Source organism: Osmerus mordax, chromosome 2, assembly GCF_038355195.1.
Source record: "Osmerus mordax isolate fOsmMor3 chromosome 2, fOsmMor3.pri, whole genome shotgun sequence".
In the NCBI taxonomy this organism is placed as follows: domain Eukaryota; kingdom Metazoa; phylum Chordata; class Actinopteri; order Osmeriformes; family Osmeridae; genus Osmerus; species Osmerus mordax.
The window spans coordinates 1,841,115-1,859,843 of record NC_090051.1 but is presented as its reverse complement, the minus strand read 5'-3'; the positions used below and the strand labels follow the sequence as shown (position 1 = coordinate 1,859,843).

Genomic DNA, 18,729 nt, shown 5'->3' with positions numbered 1-18,729 from the left:
ACACAACACACTTGTTTACCTGGGGGTGACAGTGCTCCTATCTTTGATGAATGTATTAAAGGAATAGTGCCTTGTAGTGGTATAGAAGATGGTTTACTTGGTAGTGATGGTATCACTCTTATACAGTGTGTCTGTGTGTATGCATGAGTGGATACAGTTCAGTTTACCACTCGTGCTTCTGTATGATAAACTCTTTAGTAGATTATCAGCCCTTGTACATGTGGTTCATGTGGTTAAGTAATGTCATCGCTTATCCTTAGAGATCAACAGGAGAAGTCAGACCAGAGTCACCATGAGGACTTGTCCTCCATATTCACAGTGAGTTTTGTGTTAATATAAAGTACAAACAAAACATAATCATTTGTATCATATTGTTCTACTGTGTAGATAGTTCCTGGTTCATCTGATATCTTCCCTCTCTGTTTCAGGTGCTTGAGGAGACCGTCATCAGGTTTGTGAAGAAAGAGCTGAAGAGGATGAAGAGGATTCTGAGTTCAGATTTCCCAGAAGGCTTAGAGAGTCAGAGGGAGGACCAGGAATTGGTGGACCCTGAATATGAGAAGCAGGAGAGCAGTGCCAGAGAGGGAGCTCTGAAGATCACACTGCACGTCCTCAGGAACATGAACCACAAGGAGCTGGCTGACACTCTGGAGAAAAGTAAGAGACTCCAGATTTAGTTTTAGTTGACCGATTGATGGTATATGATGAAGGTTAGATATACAAAGAAAGTTATGAGACTCAGAGTAGCCCAAGGTTGTGTAGATCTTTTATACTAAGCTGTTTGATTATTGTGTACCTGATAAATGATCTGTGAATAATCAAAACTACGTTTAACAAAAACACACACTTAACATGTGTTGTTTTTTGTTTAGATGAGCGTCCTGAGATTTGTCGACAGAAACTCAAATCTGAACTAAGGAAGAAGTTTGAAACTGTGTTCGAGGGAATAGCTAAACAAGGAAACCCAACTCTTCTCAATAAGATCTACACAGATCTCTACATCACAGAGGGTGAGAGTGGAGAGGTCAATAAAGAACATGAGGTGAGACAGATTGAGACAGCATCCAGGAAATCAGCAAGAACAGAAACAGCCATCACATGCAACAACATCTTTAAACCCTCAGCTGGACGAGATACACCTATCAGAATTGTTCTGACAAAAGGAGTTGCTGGCATCGGAAAAACTGTCTCTGTGCAGAAGTTCATCACGGATTGGGCTGAGGGACTAGCCAATCAGGAAATCCAGTTCGTCTTTCCTCTTCCGTTTCGAGAGCTGAATTTGTTGGATGGAGAAGAGTTCAGTCTGATGAAACTTGTCCATCACTTCTTCTCGGAAACCAGAGAATCAGGAATCTCCAACTACGACAAGTACAACGTTCTGTTTGTCTTTGACGGTCTGGATGAGTGTCGACTGCCCTTAGCCTTCAAAAAGAACAAGAGCTGGTGTGATGTCACAAAGTCCACCTCAGTGGATGTGCTGCTGACCAACCTGATCAGAGGAAAGCTTCTTCCCTCTGCTCTCATCTGGATCACCACTCGACCTGCAGCAGCCAATCAGATCCCTTCTGAGTGTGTTGACCTGGTTACCGAGGTACGAGGGTTCAATGACCCACAGAAGGATGAGTACATCATGAAGAGATGCAGTGATGAGATCCTGGCCAGGAGAATCATCTCCCATATCAAGACATCAAGGATCCTCTACATCATGTGCCACATACCAGTCTTCTCTTGGATTACTGTTACAGTCCTTGAACACATGCTGAGGACAGAGAAGAAAGAGAAGATGCCCAAGACCCTGACTGAGATGTACACAGCCTTCCTGGTGTTACAGACCAAACAGAAGAAGGTGAAGTATGCTGGGAAAACTGAGACCTATCCACACTGGGATGAAGACAGCATTCAGAGTATTCTGTCACTGGGAAAACTGGCCTTCCACCAGCTGGAGAAAGGCAACCTGATTTTCTATGAGAAAGACCTGACAGAGTGTGGAATTGATGTCCATGATGCCTCAGTGCACTCAGGAGTGTTCACACAGATCTTCAGACAGGATGGTAAAGTCTTCCAGGAGAAGGTGTTCTGCTTTGTCCATCTGAGCTTTCAGGAGTTTCTGGCTGCTGTGTTTGTGTTTCTCTCATTCGTCAACAACAATGAGAATCGGATGTCTGAGACTCCATCAGCTTCCAGTTCCAAAAACGTGTTGACTCTTTTCAGAGAGAAACAAGAAGTCGGATTCTACAAGAGTGCTGTGGACAAGGCCTTGCAGAGTAAGAATGGACAACTGGACCTTTTCCTCCGCTTCCTCCTGGGCCTCTCAATGGAGTCCAATCAGACTGACTTACGAGGTCTACTGACTCAGACAAGAAGCAACACACAGAGCCATGAGAAAACAATCAAGTACATCAAGGAGAAGATCAGAGAGGATCCCTCTCCAGAGAGATGCACGAATCTGTTCCACTGTCTGAATGAACTGAATGACCATTCTCTGGTGGAGGAGATCCAACACTACCTGAGCTCAGGAAGTCTCTCCAGTGAGAAGAAGCTCTCATCTACACAGTGGTCAGCTCTGGTCTTTGTGTTGCTGAATTCAGAAGAGAAGATGGACGTGTTTGACCTGAAGATATACTCCAGATCAGAGGAAGGTCTTCTGAGGCTGCTGCCAGTGGTCAAAGACTCCAAAACTGCTCTGTATGTATAAGGCTTTAGATTTTTTATTATAATATTACAACAGCACATATTGTGATAGTGTTTGATTATCATATGTTCTTATAATACAAAACATGACTCTGATGATGTCTCATGTTCTCCTTATGTCATGTAGGCTGAATGACTGTAACCTCTCAGAACGGTGCTGTGAAGCGCTGGCCTCAGCTCTCCCCTCCTCAGATCTGACAGAGCTGGACTTGAGTAACAACAACCTGGGGGATTCAGGCATGAAGCTGCTCTCTGCTGGACTGGGGAATCCACTCTGCAAGCTGGAAACACTGAGGTCTGTATTCATGTTCAACATGACACAACCAGGGGACAGTGTTCTAGTCAAGATCACCTAAACCAAGACCAAGATGTTTCGAGACCGAGACAAGACCAAGACTTTGAGGGGTCGAGACCGGGTCAAGACTAATACCAAGACTGGGCGATACCGAGTCAAGTCCAAGACCAAGTCAGGGCGATACTGGGTCAAGACCAGACCACTCAAAACACACAAGCAGTAGGGTTTGACTAGGTACAAAGTTAGATTTGATCTGTAACTGTGTATTTGAACGAAAAATGTGCACTCTTAATGTAGTGCAGTGTGCTTTTGGCAATGCAGCCCATTTAATACATTAGTTTTTTTCTTTTCTTAGAGGTGCATTAGTACTCGCTCTCTGCTTTCACATCTGTCTCTCTCACCCAAGTGAAGGAGCGCGGTACCACAGTGTTTAACTTAGCTTTATTAAGTCGGGAGAGATATGCAGCTGACATGAGTTTACGTTGAGGTAACATCACTTTATATTCATCATTAGCTACATATCTTTAGGTGGCCTGGCTCGTTATCACAAACACAATCTGCCAAGCAACACAATCTGCCAAGCAACTTAAACGAAATTTGAAATGCCGGTAAAGGTTTTATGTAGGCCTAGTCCCAGCCTCATCAGTGGGCGTCTCTTTGCAAAATTACACAAGGTGTGTTTTCTTTTGGACGTTATTGTAAACTATTTGTGGTTCAGGGGCCCGTTCTCCGTACGTCGCTAACTCAGTTAGCTGGATTTGATTGTTGACGATTTGTCATTATCTTGGATTGTTCGGTTCTTACATTTACATTTAGTCATTTAGCAGATGCTCTTATCCAGAGCGACTTACAGTAAGTACAGGGACATTCCCCCGAGGCAAGTAGGGTGAAGTGCCTTGCCCAAGGACACAACGTCAGTTGGCATGACCGGGAATCGAACTGGCAACCTTCGGATTACTAGTCCGACTCCCTCACCGCTCAGCCACCTGACTCCCTCCCCTTCTTCGAAGCTCATCCTGGACTTGCTGTCATAGCAACAGGTCCGTAAACTTAAACCTGCTAGGGAGCAGGTTTATTTTATGTAAACACAAATAGATTGTGGCTTTACAAGCAGAGGTGATACAGGAAGTCTGTCACAGACATGTCTTGTCCGTTTTTACTACAGGAACCTGTTGCAGAAGGTGCAAGAATAATTAGCAGAATTTAACATGAAACCGAATTAATTGCTCATTGCGTGATAGATAGGCTCCTTAAGCACAGCGCGATATGCTAGCCTTTTCATTTTGAGGGTGTCATTTACATAATACATTTGTTGAAACCACATCATATGACATTAAACATGATAAATGAAAATATGAAAGTATGAAAATAAAAAAAACATAGGCCTAGCTTACTGTAATAAGCGATAAAACGCGTCACTCCTCTACATTTAATTTGGTCTGCTACTTTTTGCCAGCCGTTTTGATAAAATCTTCAAATTCGGAGTAACCTTCGAGCAAGCTGTTGCTCTGTTGGCTCTGTTGCGGAAAAAACAGGGCGCTCATTTTGGCCACGGTGAGCAGCCATAGACTTATGTGAGCAGCCAATAGCAGCGTTGCTGATCAAGGTTTCTACTATCGATACATACCCCCTTTTAGACCAACGTATAACTCAATCCAGCTATAATAATCATAAACAACAAGTGTGTTCGAAGAACCGAATTAGCCAGATCATGAAAAGCAAGATTATGTCATCTTGGATGTGTCATTTGATCTCGGATGTAATAAGCGACGTACGGAGAACGGGCCCCTGGTCTGCATACCTGTTCAACATAACACAACCACAGTTATAATCACACCACGCACTGAATCACACACCACACACTGGTCGTAAGTTTGTGGTCTATTAAAGGTACAAGGGGTCGGACAAAGAATATTCAGGGCAGGCTAGGTTTGTCATCCACAAGGTAGAGTCATTCAGGTACAGGGCAGCAGGCAGACTCGAAGTCAGGGCAGGCAGGATGTAAGGACCAGGGGAACTAAGAGGCAGAAAAGACTAAAGGAGGTAGAGAAAAACATGCTGGTACTGTCGGCTCGACAAACAAGAAGAACTGACCCCAAACAGAAAACACAGGGATAAATGAGGGTAGGAAGGAAGATGGGAGACACCTGGAGGGGGTGGAGACAAACATGAGATGGGTGAAACAGATCAGGGTGAGACAGGAATCTCTTTAAGACATACTACTTCATTATATTATTGTAGATTGACATGGCATTGTGTTTTGTATCTGTCTGCTAGTGTACTGTTGTCCCTGTGCTTGACACCACTATCCCTGCATCAAGGCTTGTGTGTCAGAAATAGCCAGAAACGTATGCTGCTTGGTATACTGACAGACCTGCTATTGGATGTAATATGTAATACTTTCTTGGTGTATTGTACTACTATGACGATTTTGTGAGGAACAGAAGGGTAAAATTTAAGAGGCCATTGCAAATGTTACCCTTCTGTTCCTCCCTCAAAATGGTCCTTCTCCACTTTTTAAAAAGGAAAGAAAAAGGTGCACTGCATGTACAATTTCTGACAATAGTTTGGTACGATTCCATTTGAGATAAAAGTAAAGTCAGCCAACCTGAACAGACAGTCCTCTGACTAATCAAACCTTCTTGGTGTTTGAGAGTAAAATGACAGACTGATATTCTTTATTTCTACCTCCAGAGGGTAGTAGTGTTTATAATTCTTCTTATAATCATAATAGAAATACCTCAGGATGACCACATGATGTCTCAGTATACGACAAGAGATAGAATATTCCACAGGTACAATCCAGCCCAGTGACATCAGCTTCTCAGACAGGTTAATATTTCACATTGGTTACTGACTACCATGTCATTGTGTTCAAATCAAATGTTATTTGTATAGCCCTTTCTACAAGCAATGTCACAGAGGGCCCATAGAACTGCACCTAAACCAACCTAAACCCTCAAGGAAGACAAGGAAAAACTCAGGAAAACTCATAGTTAAAACATTTAAGAAAGCCTGGGAGGAGCAATTCAGTGAGGGTTCCACTTCTCCAGAGGTGGTCGGTGACTAAGAGAGGTGCAGACCATAAGCAAAGCATAATCATGCATCAAGAGTAGAGATGGAAATAAAATGTGCAAATGGATGTTGAACACAGATAATCAGAGTTTCAACTCAGTGATCTTGATGTAACCCTAAACACCTAGACAGTGCCAGCCTCCCTGATAGAAACATGAAGTCTGTTCCAGAGGAGAGAAGCTCTATATGAGAACACCTTGATAAGAGGCGGCCACAGATAAGATTCTAGGTGTGGGGCCAAAAACATATTGACTTCTAGCTCAGGCCTCTGCCTGCCTCCAGGTGGCCTTCTCCTTCACTCCTCAGCCTCTGTCACCCAGATCTCACACTCAGGCTCAATATCTTCTATCGTTTAGTGGTAATAATACTAAGCTCAACTATAATAAGTCAACAGCTTAACATATGGTTCCCAGTAATATAAAATAAAACTAAAAGGGGTGAACATTTTCAAAATTTCATTTTCAATCAGATAAATCCATAATCATACCCATCGTCATTGTTTCAACAGTATGGTGTCAATTTCCACGTCAGTCCCTATGGTTGGCGCCTCTTCCACTGCATGAAGGGTTTCGGATTAGGAGTAGCAAGAAGTGTGCTTGGTGTATAATACTACTCTGTAACTGGCTATTTTTACTTCAGAGGATGGTCCATTTATGGTCCATTTATGGTCCATTTATTCTTTCAGCAGACACTTTTATCCAAAGGGACTTCCAAGAGAGAGCTTTACAAAAAGTGCATAGGTCAATGATCATAAACAACGAAATAGCCCCAAACATTGCGGGTAGCCAAAACATGAAGCATACATTGTGAAAAAGCAAATAAGTGCCAAAGGGAAGAAACATAAGAGCATGTACAATTAATCAACATGATCCTCTAAAGTGCTAGAGTGTACCTGGTGGAAAGCAAGTAACAATAATATAATTCACAGCGAGTACAAATAGTTAAATCAGTTACAACTAACCAACAGGAGTGACCAACAAGTCCCTCAATAATTGTCATTGTGTTCCTGGAGGAAATAAGCTAACATCTGATCCAACAAATCTTTAAGTGCTGGTGTACTCCCGGAACAAGTGCGTCTTTAGCCTTTTCTTGAAGGTGGGGAGACAGTCAGTGTCTCTGATGGAGGTGAGGAGGTGATTCCCCCATTGGGAGGCCAGACAGGAGAAGAGCTTGGGTTGGGAGCGGGTGCTCTTGAGAGGTGGGGCCACCAGACGGTTGTCAGAAGAAGACCGTAGGTGGCGGGTAGGGGGATAAGGCTGGAGGAGAGACTGGATGTAGGCAGGCGCAGTCCCGTTCACCGCTCGGAAGGTCAGTACCAGGGTCTTGAATCTGATGCGGGCCGTGATGGGTAGCCAGTGGAGGGAGATGAAGAGCGGGGTGACATGGGAGCGTCTGGGTAGGTTGATGGTAGCATTCCATCGGAGATGCAGGGATAGTATACTGGCCCACGATTTCTGTCGGTATTGCACCTTGCGTATGCGTACATTTAAGGGCCAGGGAGACGTGCACAAAGTACGCACCAAACGAACGCAGGATACGTGCTGCAGCCATTCAGCATGTGTACACGTACATAGCGGAAAGTATATTTCGGCCTTAAGTGTCAGGTGCAACGCTGCTCTTTAGGAAGTTGAACACACTTGTATTGGTCATTTGCACAGATCACTAAAGATAATATTGGCCATTATATTCCTTGAGGTTGGTTTTGCTACATGTAACATAGCATTAAATCAAAAAGAGAACAGAATGCAGACAAGAATGTAACAACTTTAAACTACACTGCTCAAAATAATTAAAGGAACAGTTTTTTATCAGGGTATGGCATGAATTAACTTCTCTGATAATGATCTGGTCAGTTAAGTAGCAGAGGGGTACTTTCCGCTGCATTGGTGTTGATGTAATTAACAACAGGTACACTAGAGGGGCAACAATGAGCCGACCCCAAAACAGGACTGGTTTTGCATGTGGAGGTCATTTCAAGTTTTTCCCTCTTGATCTCTTTGAGTGGGAGCATGAAACGATTTCTTAACCCTAGAGAAGTTGCACATATTGTCCAACTCCGTGCCGTTGCAAGGAGATTTGATGTGTCTCCCAGCACAATCAGTCAGCACAATCAGTCCCGATACCTAATGGCAGTCTGACTGCCATTAGGTATCGGGATGAAATCCTGGAACCCATGGTCAGACCCTACGCTGGTGCAGTAGGTCCTGGGTTCCTCCGGATGCACGACAATTCCCGGCCTCATGTGGCAAGAGTGTGCAGGCAGTACCTGGAGGATGAAGGAATCGATACAATTGAATGTCTCTCACGATCACCTGACCTAAACCCGATAGAACACCTCTGGGACATTATGTTTCGGTCATCAGACGCCGCCAGGTTGCTCCTCAGACTTTACAGGAGCTCACTGATGCCCTTCGACAGATCTGGGAGGACATCCCACAAGACACCATCCGTCGTCTCATTAGGAGCATGCCGCGACGTTGTCAAGCATGCATACAAGCACGTGGGGGCCACACAAGATATTGAGAAGCATTTTGAGTTGAAGAAATTAAATTTTGGCAAAATGAACTAGCCTGTCACATCATTTTTTCACTTAGATTTTTGGGGTGTCTATGAAATTAAGCCCTCTTAAAGTATGAAAACGTACTTCCATCAAAAGATGTGTCATCCTTTCGTTCCTAAGACATTAAACTGTCCATATCAGTATAGATATCCAACATAATTTTTTTTCACATTGTGATTTGATGTGTTTTCAAAAGTGTTCCATAATTTTTTTGAGCAGTGTAGAATATATATATGTCTGTATGTCTTTCTATGTCTTTCTGTATTTCAACATTTTATATATAAAATGTTGAAATGTTGAAATACAGAAAGACAGGCATGATGGTATTGATGATTAACCGTTTGTTCCAACACCGTTATCCACGAACAGCATCCGAATATAGCAGTTCCTCTTCTCTCAGGATGGAAGGCAGAGCCAACAGGCAGTTATGTTGCTCTTTTGTAGCAGAATATGGTTATCTAATGACCTAACAGAATTAAATAAATACTGATAAGCATTCTGTTATTTTAAAATATATACATTTATTGGGTAGCTAAGTATTTTTTGCATACATTTGGTTAATTTCACTTCCATTTAATTCCCCTTTCATTTTTCAGAAGAACTTGCTGTTATTTCACTATGATAATATTGTCCAATAGCATGACGTGTTTGCATGTTCTGTCATGTGATCTCCATCTCTGGATCAGTTAGCCGTGTTTCTAAAAAGAACGACGTTAACTAATGGCGTCGGAACCAGCGATGTATATCTGCTCAGAAAATTCAAAGATAAGAAAAATGTAGCTAACATCTGAAAGTTTAAGTCAACAAAACATGACTTTCCAGTCCAGAACAAAAGTATTTCAGAGTTTTTTTACTGTAATTTTGAAGAAGTTTACCTCAGGATAACCACAGGATATTCGCGGTGTATAAACCAGGACATTTTGTAGCTAATAAAGAGCGACTGAGGTGGGATATATTCTTCAATTGGAATCCAACTCAGTGGAACAAGTTCGCCAGGTAGGCTAATATTTCACCGTTTTATATGTAAAATGACATTTTAGTTGACTGAGGCAGGGTAGGGGGAACGGGAGGTAGTTACAAATATCTAGGAAGAGGCAGCAGGAGAGGGCTTTGCCGTTTAGTTGTTTATTAAGCATAAGACCTCATTGGCGTAATGCAGGAACGTTTGTATGCAGACTGCACGACTTTCAAACAGACGATATTGTTGTAAGATTTTAGCATTCAGTCGAACAACACCATTATATTATCCGTTTCCCACTATGGCTTTTATAGCATTCAATAAAGCGTGCTTGATGCTGCCAGTACACACTCTCCCTGTGCGTTGAACTTCAGAGTTTCCAATCTGTCAGACCAGCGCAGGTGACGACAATGTCCCTTGATTAGGGATAGCGGCCAGATTTTGTGGAATACAAAACACCTTTTTCAGTTTGAAGCTCAAGTTCCAATAAAAGGGCGAGTTCTCGCTTAATGTTTCTAGTTTTCCAATACGTCTATATCGTTGCCATTATACACAGGTAGTTTAGGAGTGATCTTATGCTGACACAATGTATCAGATTTTCCAGTCCTTATTTGCCGTTTAGTTGTTATTTATTATGCATAGTTGTAAAATGTAGATTGACATACCAGGTTTCCCAATGTCATTGGTGGTCTGTGCACTGTGGTCTGTTCTCTGGTCTGGTGAGAACTGTGTCCCTTCCCTCTACCTGTGCCCCTTCCTGTCACCTGTGTCCCTAAATATAGAACCCTGTGCCTCCAATGACTGCCACCCAGTGTCCAAAATATTCTGACAGTTCTATCTAACCAAAATAATATGACATGTCAATAAGAAACACAAATGGCTCCTACAGTTAGGAAAGTGGAAGATAGATGCTGTCTATTCTGCCAGAAAGCTAAAGGAGAACTACAGCTTAACTACAGTTTAAACAAGAACTCACACAGGGAGACTTATTAGTTGATTTGGTCACTACCTCCGTATACAGATGAAAGGACATTTTTGTTTATTTTTGTGTACGTCTATTAATTGTAAAGTGGTATGTTCACATCAACCAAGAGGCCAGTCGTGATGTGTCGTTTGTGAACGATTCCTTCATATTGAACAAATCTTTAGAATGACTGGGGAGTAACGAGTCGTCTCAGTGAGTGATTCGTTCATCTTCTCGTGGCAGCGCATAGGGACTGTTGCATTGGCTCAGTAGAGAAAACAGAAAGGATTCGTTCACCTCATTCACGTTCACGTGACTGCTAGGTTTAGCATAGAAGACGTGAATGATTCGAGTGATAATTACAGGTTTTGTTATTTTTGCTTTACTTACAGTTCAGTGCAGTAATTGTTTGCTGTGATAATTAAATACCAGTGTGATAATAAGTGACCATTTCAAATCATGCAAACTGTCATGATGTATTGTATTTAATGGGGGAATTTTTGTGGAAATATTATCTGGCACACAAATGTGCAATTCCTTTCCCTATAGCCTACTTTAATTTATCTTGGCTGGTTTAGATGCACTAATATTTCTTCCTTTGGAATATGATAACTGTTTAAAATTGTGGAAATATTGAACAAGCAAACTTGTAACATGGCTCTTCTTTCATTGGCTCCCTTGCATAGATCCCTTGCGTGCATATGTCTTAAAGTGGCCCTGCTTAGGCTAACTAAATGAAATGCTCAGATAAGATAAGGATCTTCCTGTTTACCTAAGCCTTTACCTTGCCTATAGTTCACCTGGGGGGTTGGCCTCTCTACACAAATGGAATGCTGAACACAGTATCATTCTAATACAGGATAAAGAGTTACATCTTCAACTTTTCTGATATTGGATTACGTGGGTCACTGTCTAATGAGGGGAGGTGCAGCTATGACAGCACCTGCCAAATGAACCCCTCTGTGCTGACTCACTCTGGAGGCCCAGATGGATTCTGTCACAATATTGATCCTCTTTCTACAGGCTGTCAGGCTGTCTGGTCACAGAGGAAGGCTGTGCTTCTCTGGCCTCAGCTCTGAGGTCCAACCCCTTCCACCTGAGGGAACTGGACCTGAGCTACAATCATCCAGGAGAAAAAGGATTGAAGCTGCTCTCTGCTAGACTGGAGGATCCACACTGCAGACTGGAGAAACTCAAGTAAGGAGATGTTTGTTTTTTATATATACCTCTTAATGTAATGTCGCTTAACACTGAACATATATCAAACTATGTTAATAGGCCTTGCATTTCATTATGATACAATTAAAAACTGCATGTTTACTTTACAATCTACAATATGGTTGTAGCCACAATCATAATTGTATTTCCAGAAAGCGGGTTTAGTGAAAACTGAGTTTTTAAACCCTGAGATGAGGGAAACTCTGGGTTTTTAGCTCCAGAAAGAGAGGTCACTAAAACCAGACGTTGTAAAATGTAGCTCAGCTCAAACCTAGGTCCTAGTGTCGGTTTGAAGTGAATGTAGCTAGGGACTTCAACAAGAAAAGAAAATGGAATCAATTTGAGCGCAAAATAGTTTTTGAGCTTCATATAATATAAACATTATGTTGGACTCATATTGTTATATTTGCCGAATGTTTTTAACTACAAATATTATTATATTTACTCAGTTTTGGAAACCTTTGTGCAGAGAATGCTGATACTAAGGCCCAATCCCAATGTCCCCCCTAAACCCTGAGCCCTGAACCCTCACACACTTACTTGACGTCACCTAGTAAGTGATTGAGTGCAAGAGGCTACAAGAGCTCAAAATGCTATAAATTGGAATGGTTCAGGACTTTGCGGCATTATAGGTAAAATAGTAATGTTGTTGGATCAAATCTGATGAAAGCATATTTGGAATTTATCATCAAAGGACAACCTACACACTAGGGCTGCACGATTATGGCCAAAATGATAAGCACGATTATTTTGATCAACATTGAGATCACAATTAATTATCATGATTATTTGTTGATTTTAACCAAAACAACTTTTTTTGTCACGTAGGCTAATTATACCATGCAGTTCGTCAGTGATGAAGTAAGCAAACAGCGCTTGATAGGCCATGACTGACGTCAACGCTGCAAACCAGGAAGCAGGAATGTCCGACTTTACACAGCCGTTTATAACTCTCCCCGACTGCAAGCAGCAACTCTCGCTGGTCGTTTCATGCAGCCGATGTCGAACGCACCTATGGTTTACGGAGCGCTAAATTGGCTTTGCCAAAAGAATGCCGCATTTTAAATATCGCTCCATCACGCGAATTTGATCGTGGGAAGCCAAAATCGTGATTGTGATTAAAATTGTATTAATTGTGCAGCCCTACTACACCCAGTTCTGGCTATATTAACCGTCAGTGAGCTTTGTGTTTAAACTTCCTGATGTTAACTGTTATTTCTAACTTCTATTTCTGTTTACGTCAGGGTTGGTTGCTCCTTCCATGCTTGTTTGTTTACTGTTCTTCGTCTTTCTTGTCTTATGAGGAGGGTTAGCCAGGATCTTTTTCTCTCTTCCAGGCTTCCCCCGGTAACCCTCGTGTTTCACGTCACTACGCTGTGAATTGTGGGCAAGTCTGCAAAAATGCAGACTTACGGGTGCATAAAATGTGTTCGAAAGAGCCCTCACGAACTTGACAATTTGACAGTGGGACAGCCCTAAGCCCTCACAGACTTAGTGAGAATGTGCCTCTGAGTCTGTGAGTCTGTGAGGGTGGACATTGGGATTGGGCCTAACCGTTCGTAAACTCCAGATTGATTGTCCTGTTGTCTCCGAGGGAAAAAGCTGTTTGACCCGTGCATTGATTCAGAGCGTGCACGGAGAGAGGGGCTTATTCACAGACGTGTCTGTTGTAGTGAGAGAGAGAGAACGCGAGCGGGGCAAGAAGGGGCTGAGCGAATCAGTATGCTGCGTGCAGCTCTACTATTAAATATTTTTTTGTGATGTTAAACAGTAAAAGCAAAAACACCATTTTATAAATTTGTGGTGGTAAATCTCTAATTGTGGTGGGCCGTTACAAATAAATTAATGTATGGGAAACACTGGAAACTGGGTGTGTTACCACGGTAACTGACTGTGAACCTCACCTGCTTGCTGGCAGCTTTTCTGTAACAAACCATGAGTTTCTCCCTCTCCCCTCCCTCATGCTGAGCCTGAAGCTACTGTCAGACATGGGGGGTCCTTTCCTCATCAACCTGATTGTTGTTGAAGCCATATAACACATACGGATGACATGAAATTCTACAGTTTTCCATGCAGAGCTAACCTGGCATTTCCTGAACATCTCACTGTTAATCTGTGCTGTGGAGGTTGATGGACCCTCCTTCTCGTAATCTTGTCATTAAAAAGGAGAAGAATGTGCCAGTTGTTTTGCGCACATAGGATTGTTCCATTTCTTCTTCACTTGTAGTAAGACGTTAGCCTGGTCCTAACCAGACTCTCGTACATTTAATTTGTACAGAGAGTCTGGGCTCGCTCCCTTGACAAGCGTTAACTTCCTTGAAGGCGGGTACTCTGTTGAAGTTTAAAACTATTGGATCTGCCCAGAGCCACTCTGGATCTGCCATAACCAGCAAAGCTAGTAAGACGTGGTTAAATGTGAAATTAATATACTGCTTTGAAATGTACTGAATGAACAATTGCCTCTTTTGCTGTTGAAGTAGTTTTTCTGCTTTCTGAAAATGTCTTCATACTCGCACGCACGCATTCTAATTCTCTGGATGAGAGCGTCTGCTAAATGACTAAATGTAATTCCAGTGAATTAGAAATGAACTAACTCAGATCAGCTGTTCTGGAAGCGATAACTCTGAGCTTCCCATCTCAGGGTTCATCAAGTCAGAGTTCAGGATCCGGCTCAGAGTTTGTAAAACCTGCTTTCTGGAATAAACCTCTGATGATGAGAGAAACAACATGTTTACTTAGAAAGTCAGTTGCTAAGTCACTTATCAACAGGTGAAGTGTATTTTCATCATTCCTCTGCTTATCCCTGCAGTGTGGATCATGGTGGAGAGTGCTGGATCAAACCTGGCCTTAGGAAATGTGAGTATTGACTGCTACTTGGTTCTAGTACACAAGGTCATACAAGGGACAATACCATTAGTGACTTGGACACTGTCAAAAATGGACACACACACACTGTAAACACACACTTTTAGAAGCAGTAATTTAACACAATTACCCACATCAATACTGTGTGTACGTCTGTGTGTGCTATGTCCCCTTCCTTCTCCCCTCCTCCCTCTTCCTCTCCTCCCCTCTTCCCCTCCTCCCTCTTCCTCTCCTCCCCTCTTCCCCTCCTCCCTCTTCCTCTCCTCCCCTCTTCCCCTCCTCTGCTCTGCTCTCCTCTCCTCTTCCCCTCCTCCCTCTTCTTCCCCTCGTCCCCTCCTCTCCTCTTCCCCTCATCCCCCTCTTCCCCTCTTCCCTCTGCTCTCCTCTCCTCCCCTCTTCCCCTTCTCCCTCTCCTCTCCTCTTCCCCTCCTCCCCTCTTCCTCTCCTCCCCTCTTCCCTTCTTCCCCTCCTCCCTCTCCTCCCCTCTTCCCCTCCTCCCTCTTCTCTCCTCTTCCTCTCCTCTCCTCTTCCCCTCTTCCTCTCCTCCCCTCTTCCCTTCTCCCTCTCCTCCCCTCTTCCCCTCCTCCCTCTTCCCCTCTTCCTCTCCTCCCCTCTTCCCCTCCTCCCTCTTCTCTCCTCTTCCTCTCCTCCCCTTCTCCCTCTCCTCTCCTCCCCTTCTCCCTCTCCTCCCCTCTTCCCTTCTTCCCCTCCTCCCTCTCCTCCCCTCTTCCCCTCTCCTCTGCTCCCCTCCTCCCCTTCTCCCTCTCCTCTCTTCCCCTCCTCCCCTCTTCCACTCTTCCCTCTGCTCTCCTCCCCTCCTCTGCTCTCGTCTCCTCTTCCCCTCCTCCCTCTCCTCCCCTTTTCCCCTCTTCCCTCTGCTCTCCTCTTCCTCTCCTCCCCTCTTCCCCTTCTTCCTCTCCTCCCTTCTTCCCCTCCTCCCCTCTTCCCCTTCTTCCTCTCCTCCCCTCTTCCCCTCTTCCCCTCTTCCCCTTCTTCCTCTTCTTCCTCTTCTCCCTTCTTCCTCTCCTCCCTCTTCCCTCTGCTCTCCTCCCCTCTTCCCCTTCTTCCCCTCCTCCCTCTCCTCTCTTCACTTCTCCCTCTCCTCCCCTGTTCCCCTCCTCCCTAGAAAGATGGAGTGATGGGGGCATATCAGGGGTAAGGAGATGAGGGATGATGGAAAGAGGGATTTGGAGGGAGAGAGTTAGCATGTGAGGGAGGGAGAACAGAATGAGAGAATGAAAGGAAGAAAGGGAGAGTGGAAGAGAGAGAGGGGGAGGGACAGAGAGCAGGGTAGAGAGAGAGAGAGTGAAGAGAGAGAGAGAGAGAGAATGAAAGGGGGAGTGAGGATGGGTAGAGAGAGAGAGAGAGTGAAGAGAGAGTGAGGATGGGTAGAGAGAGAGAGAGAATGAAAGGGGGAGTGAGGATGGGTAGAGAGAGAGAGAGAGAGAGAGAGAGAGAGAGAGAGAGAGAGAGAGAGAGAGAGAGAGAGAGAGAGAGAATGAAAGGGGGAGGGCAGGAAGAGGGAGACATTCTAATGTGAATGATGATGATCAGTAATATATTGTGTCTTGGTCTCCCCCATCAGATGCCTGTGAGCTCACACTGGACCCAAACACAGCACACAGAGAACTCTCTCTGTCTGAGGAGAACAGAAAGGTGACATGGAGAGAAGAGAAGCAGCCGTATCCTGATCACCCAGAGAGATTTGAGAACCATGTACAGGTGCTGTGTAGAGAGGGTCTGTCTGGGCGCTGTTACTGGGAGGCAGAGAGGAGTGGTGGAGGGGTTCATATAGCAGTGACATATAAAGGAATCAGCAGGAGAGGACTGGGTAATGACTGTCTGCTTGGATGGAATAACAAGTCCTGGAGTCTGTACTGTGATGATAACAGTTACTCTGCCAGGCACAATAAGAAGAGCACTGACATACCTGCCCCCCCCTCCATCTCCCACAGAGTAGGAGTGTATCTGGACTGGCCAGCCGGCACTCTGTCCTTCTACACAGTCTCCTCTGACACACTGACCCACCTGCACACATTCCACAGCACATTCACTGAGCCCCTCTATCCTGGGTTCAGGGTTCATTATGACTCCTCAGTGTCCCTGTGTCAGGTAGAATAGCCCACACACACTCTCACACACTGTGCTCACATAGATGTCATTGAAGATTGAACTGTATACAGTTGTGATTGATATCCCAGAGTGTTTGTAAATATTGCTGTGTGTAGAATGTTTGTTTTGTTTTAACCTTTAGATGTAAATATTACTGATATTAAATATGATTAATATCTCTAAATATTACCGACGCTTCCACCAGAGTGAGTTATTTTTCCAAAACGGAAGCTAGCTAGCTTTAGTTAGCTTCCGTTACCTAGCAACCTAGCATAATACTCGTAGCAATGCTACTACCTGCTAGCGTTACTTGTTAGCCTCCTAACTGTACATTTTGAAGCCATACTACAGCGTTTGTCATGTCGTTTTTGTCTATCGGAAAATAGTGGGTTGGAATGTTCAGAATCACACGTGCGACGTTACTCTGTGGGGCTTTCGAACTATCGCACACGTGTGATGCTACTCCTTAACGGGTTCATTGTTGACAAACAACAATCCAAGTTTATGTACCCTTAGTATAGATAGTCCACATATTTACATTTTAGGTATATGTTTATTGTATGCACCTTCCTGCCAAAGCAAATTCCTTGTCTGTGCAAACTCTCATGGCGAATAAATCCCATTCTGATTCTGATTCTGATCCTGTCTTTGATCTCAGTTCCACTGAATGTGATGAACTAAATAGTGTCTTAGTGACTAAATAAGGAGAAATAAAGATGTTTTATACAGGATGATAGAAGACATGCTGTGTGTTTGTTGGTGACCCAGTGGCCCTATAGACACACACACACACATGTACACACACACATGTACACACACACACACACACACACACGTACACACACACACATGTACACACACACACACACACTGGAAACACTACATTTAGGACCAGTAATATGACAGTATTACCCACTTGAATATACACTGTGTGTGTGTCTAGTGTGATCCCCTCCCTCCCTACTCTCTCCCCCACCCTCCTCCCTACTCTCTCCCCCCCCACCCTCTCTCCCTACTCTCTCCCCCCACCCTCCCTCCCCACACTCCCTCCCTACTCTCTCCCCCCACCCTCCCTCCCTACTCTCTCTCCCCCCACCCTCCCTCCCTACTCTCTCCCCCTACCCTCCCTCCCTACTCTCTCCCCTCACCCTCCCTCTTTAACCTCCCTCCCTACTCTCTCCCCCCTCCCCTCCCTCCGTACTCTCTCTCTCCCTACTCTCTCCCCCCACCCTACCTCTCTACTCTCTCCCCCACCCTCCCTCCCTACTCTCTCCCCCACCCTCCCTCCCCACTCTCTCCCTCCACCCTCCCTCCCCACTCTCTCTCTCCCTACTCTCTCCCCCCACCTTCCCTCTCTACTCTCTCCCCCCACCCTACCTCTCTACTCTCTCCCCCCACCCTCCCTCCTACTCTCTCCCCCACCCTCCCTCCCCACTCTCTCCCTCCACCCTCCCTCCCCACTCTCTCTCTCCCTACTCTCTCCCCCCACCTTCCCTCTCTACTCTCTCCCCCCCACCCTCCCTCCCTACTCTCTCTCTCCGTACTCTCTCCCCCCACCCTCCCTCCCTACTCTCTCTCCCCCACCCTCCCTCCCTACTCTCTGCCCCCCACCTCCCTCCCTACTCTCTCTCTCCCCTACTCTCTCCCCCCACCTTCCCTCTCTACTCTCTCCCCCCCACCCTCCCTCCCTACTCTCACCCCCACCCTCCCTCCCTACTCCTCCCTCCCTACTCTCTCCCCCCACCCACCCTCCCTCCCTACTCTCTCCCCCCACCCTCCCTCCCTACCCTCCCTCGCTATTCTCTCCCCCCCACCCTCAATCCCTACTCTCTCCCCCCACCCTCCCTCCCTACCCTCCCTCCCTACTCTCTCTCCCCCACCCTCCCTCCCTACCCTCCCTCCCTACTCTCTCCCCCCACCCTCCCTCCCTACCCTCCCTCCCTACTCTCTCCCCCCACCCTTCCCTCCCCACCCTCCCTCCCTACTCTCTC

General features: G+C 45.0%; 1 protein-coding gene across 1 annotated transcript; it reads left to right on the top strand.

The window, feature by feature from the left end:
• The first annotated feature begins 436 nt into the window (after positions 1-436).
• LOC136933238 (protein NLRC3-like) lies at positions 437-17,541 on the top strand. The gene is made up of 6 exons (XM_067228548.1): positions 437-657; positions 873-2,685; positions 2,819-2,986; positions 11,567-11,740; positions 14,571-14,617; positions 16,212-17,541. Exons 1-6 carry the CDS (start codon positions 477-479, stop codon positions 16,745-16,747), a joined length of 2,919 nt encoding a protein of 972 aa, XP_067084649.1. The 5' UTR covers positions 437-476; the 3' UTR covers positions 16,748-17,541.
• The last annotated feature ends 1,188 nt before the right edge of the window (positions 17,542-18,729 follow it).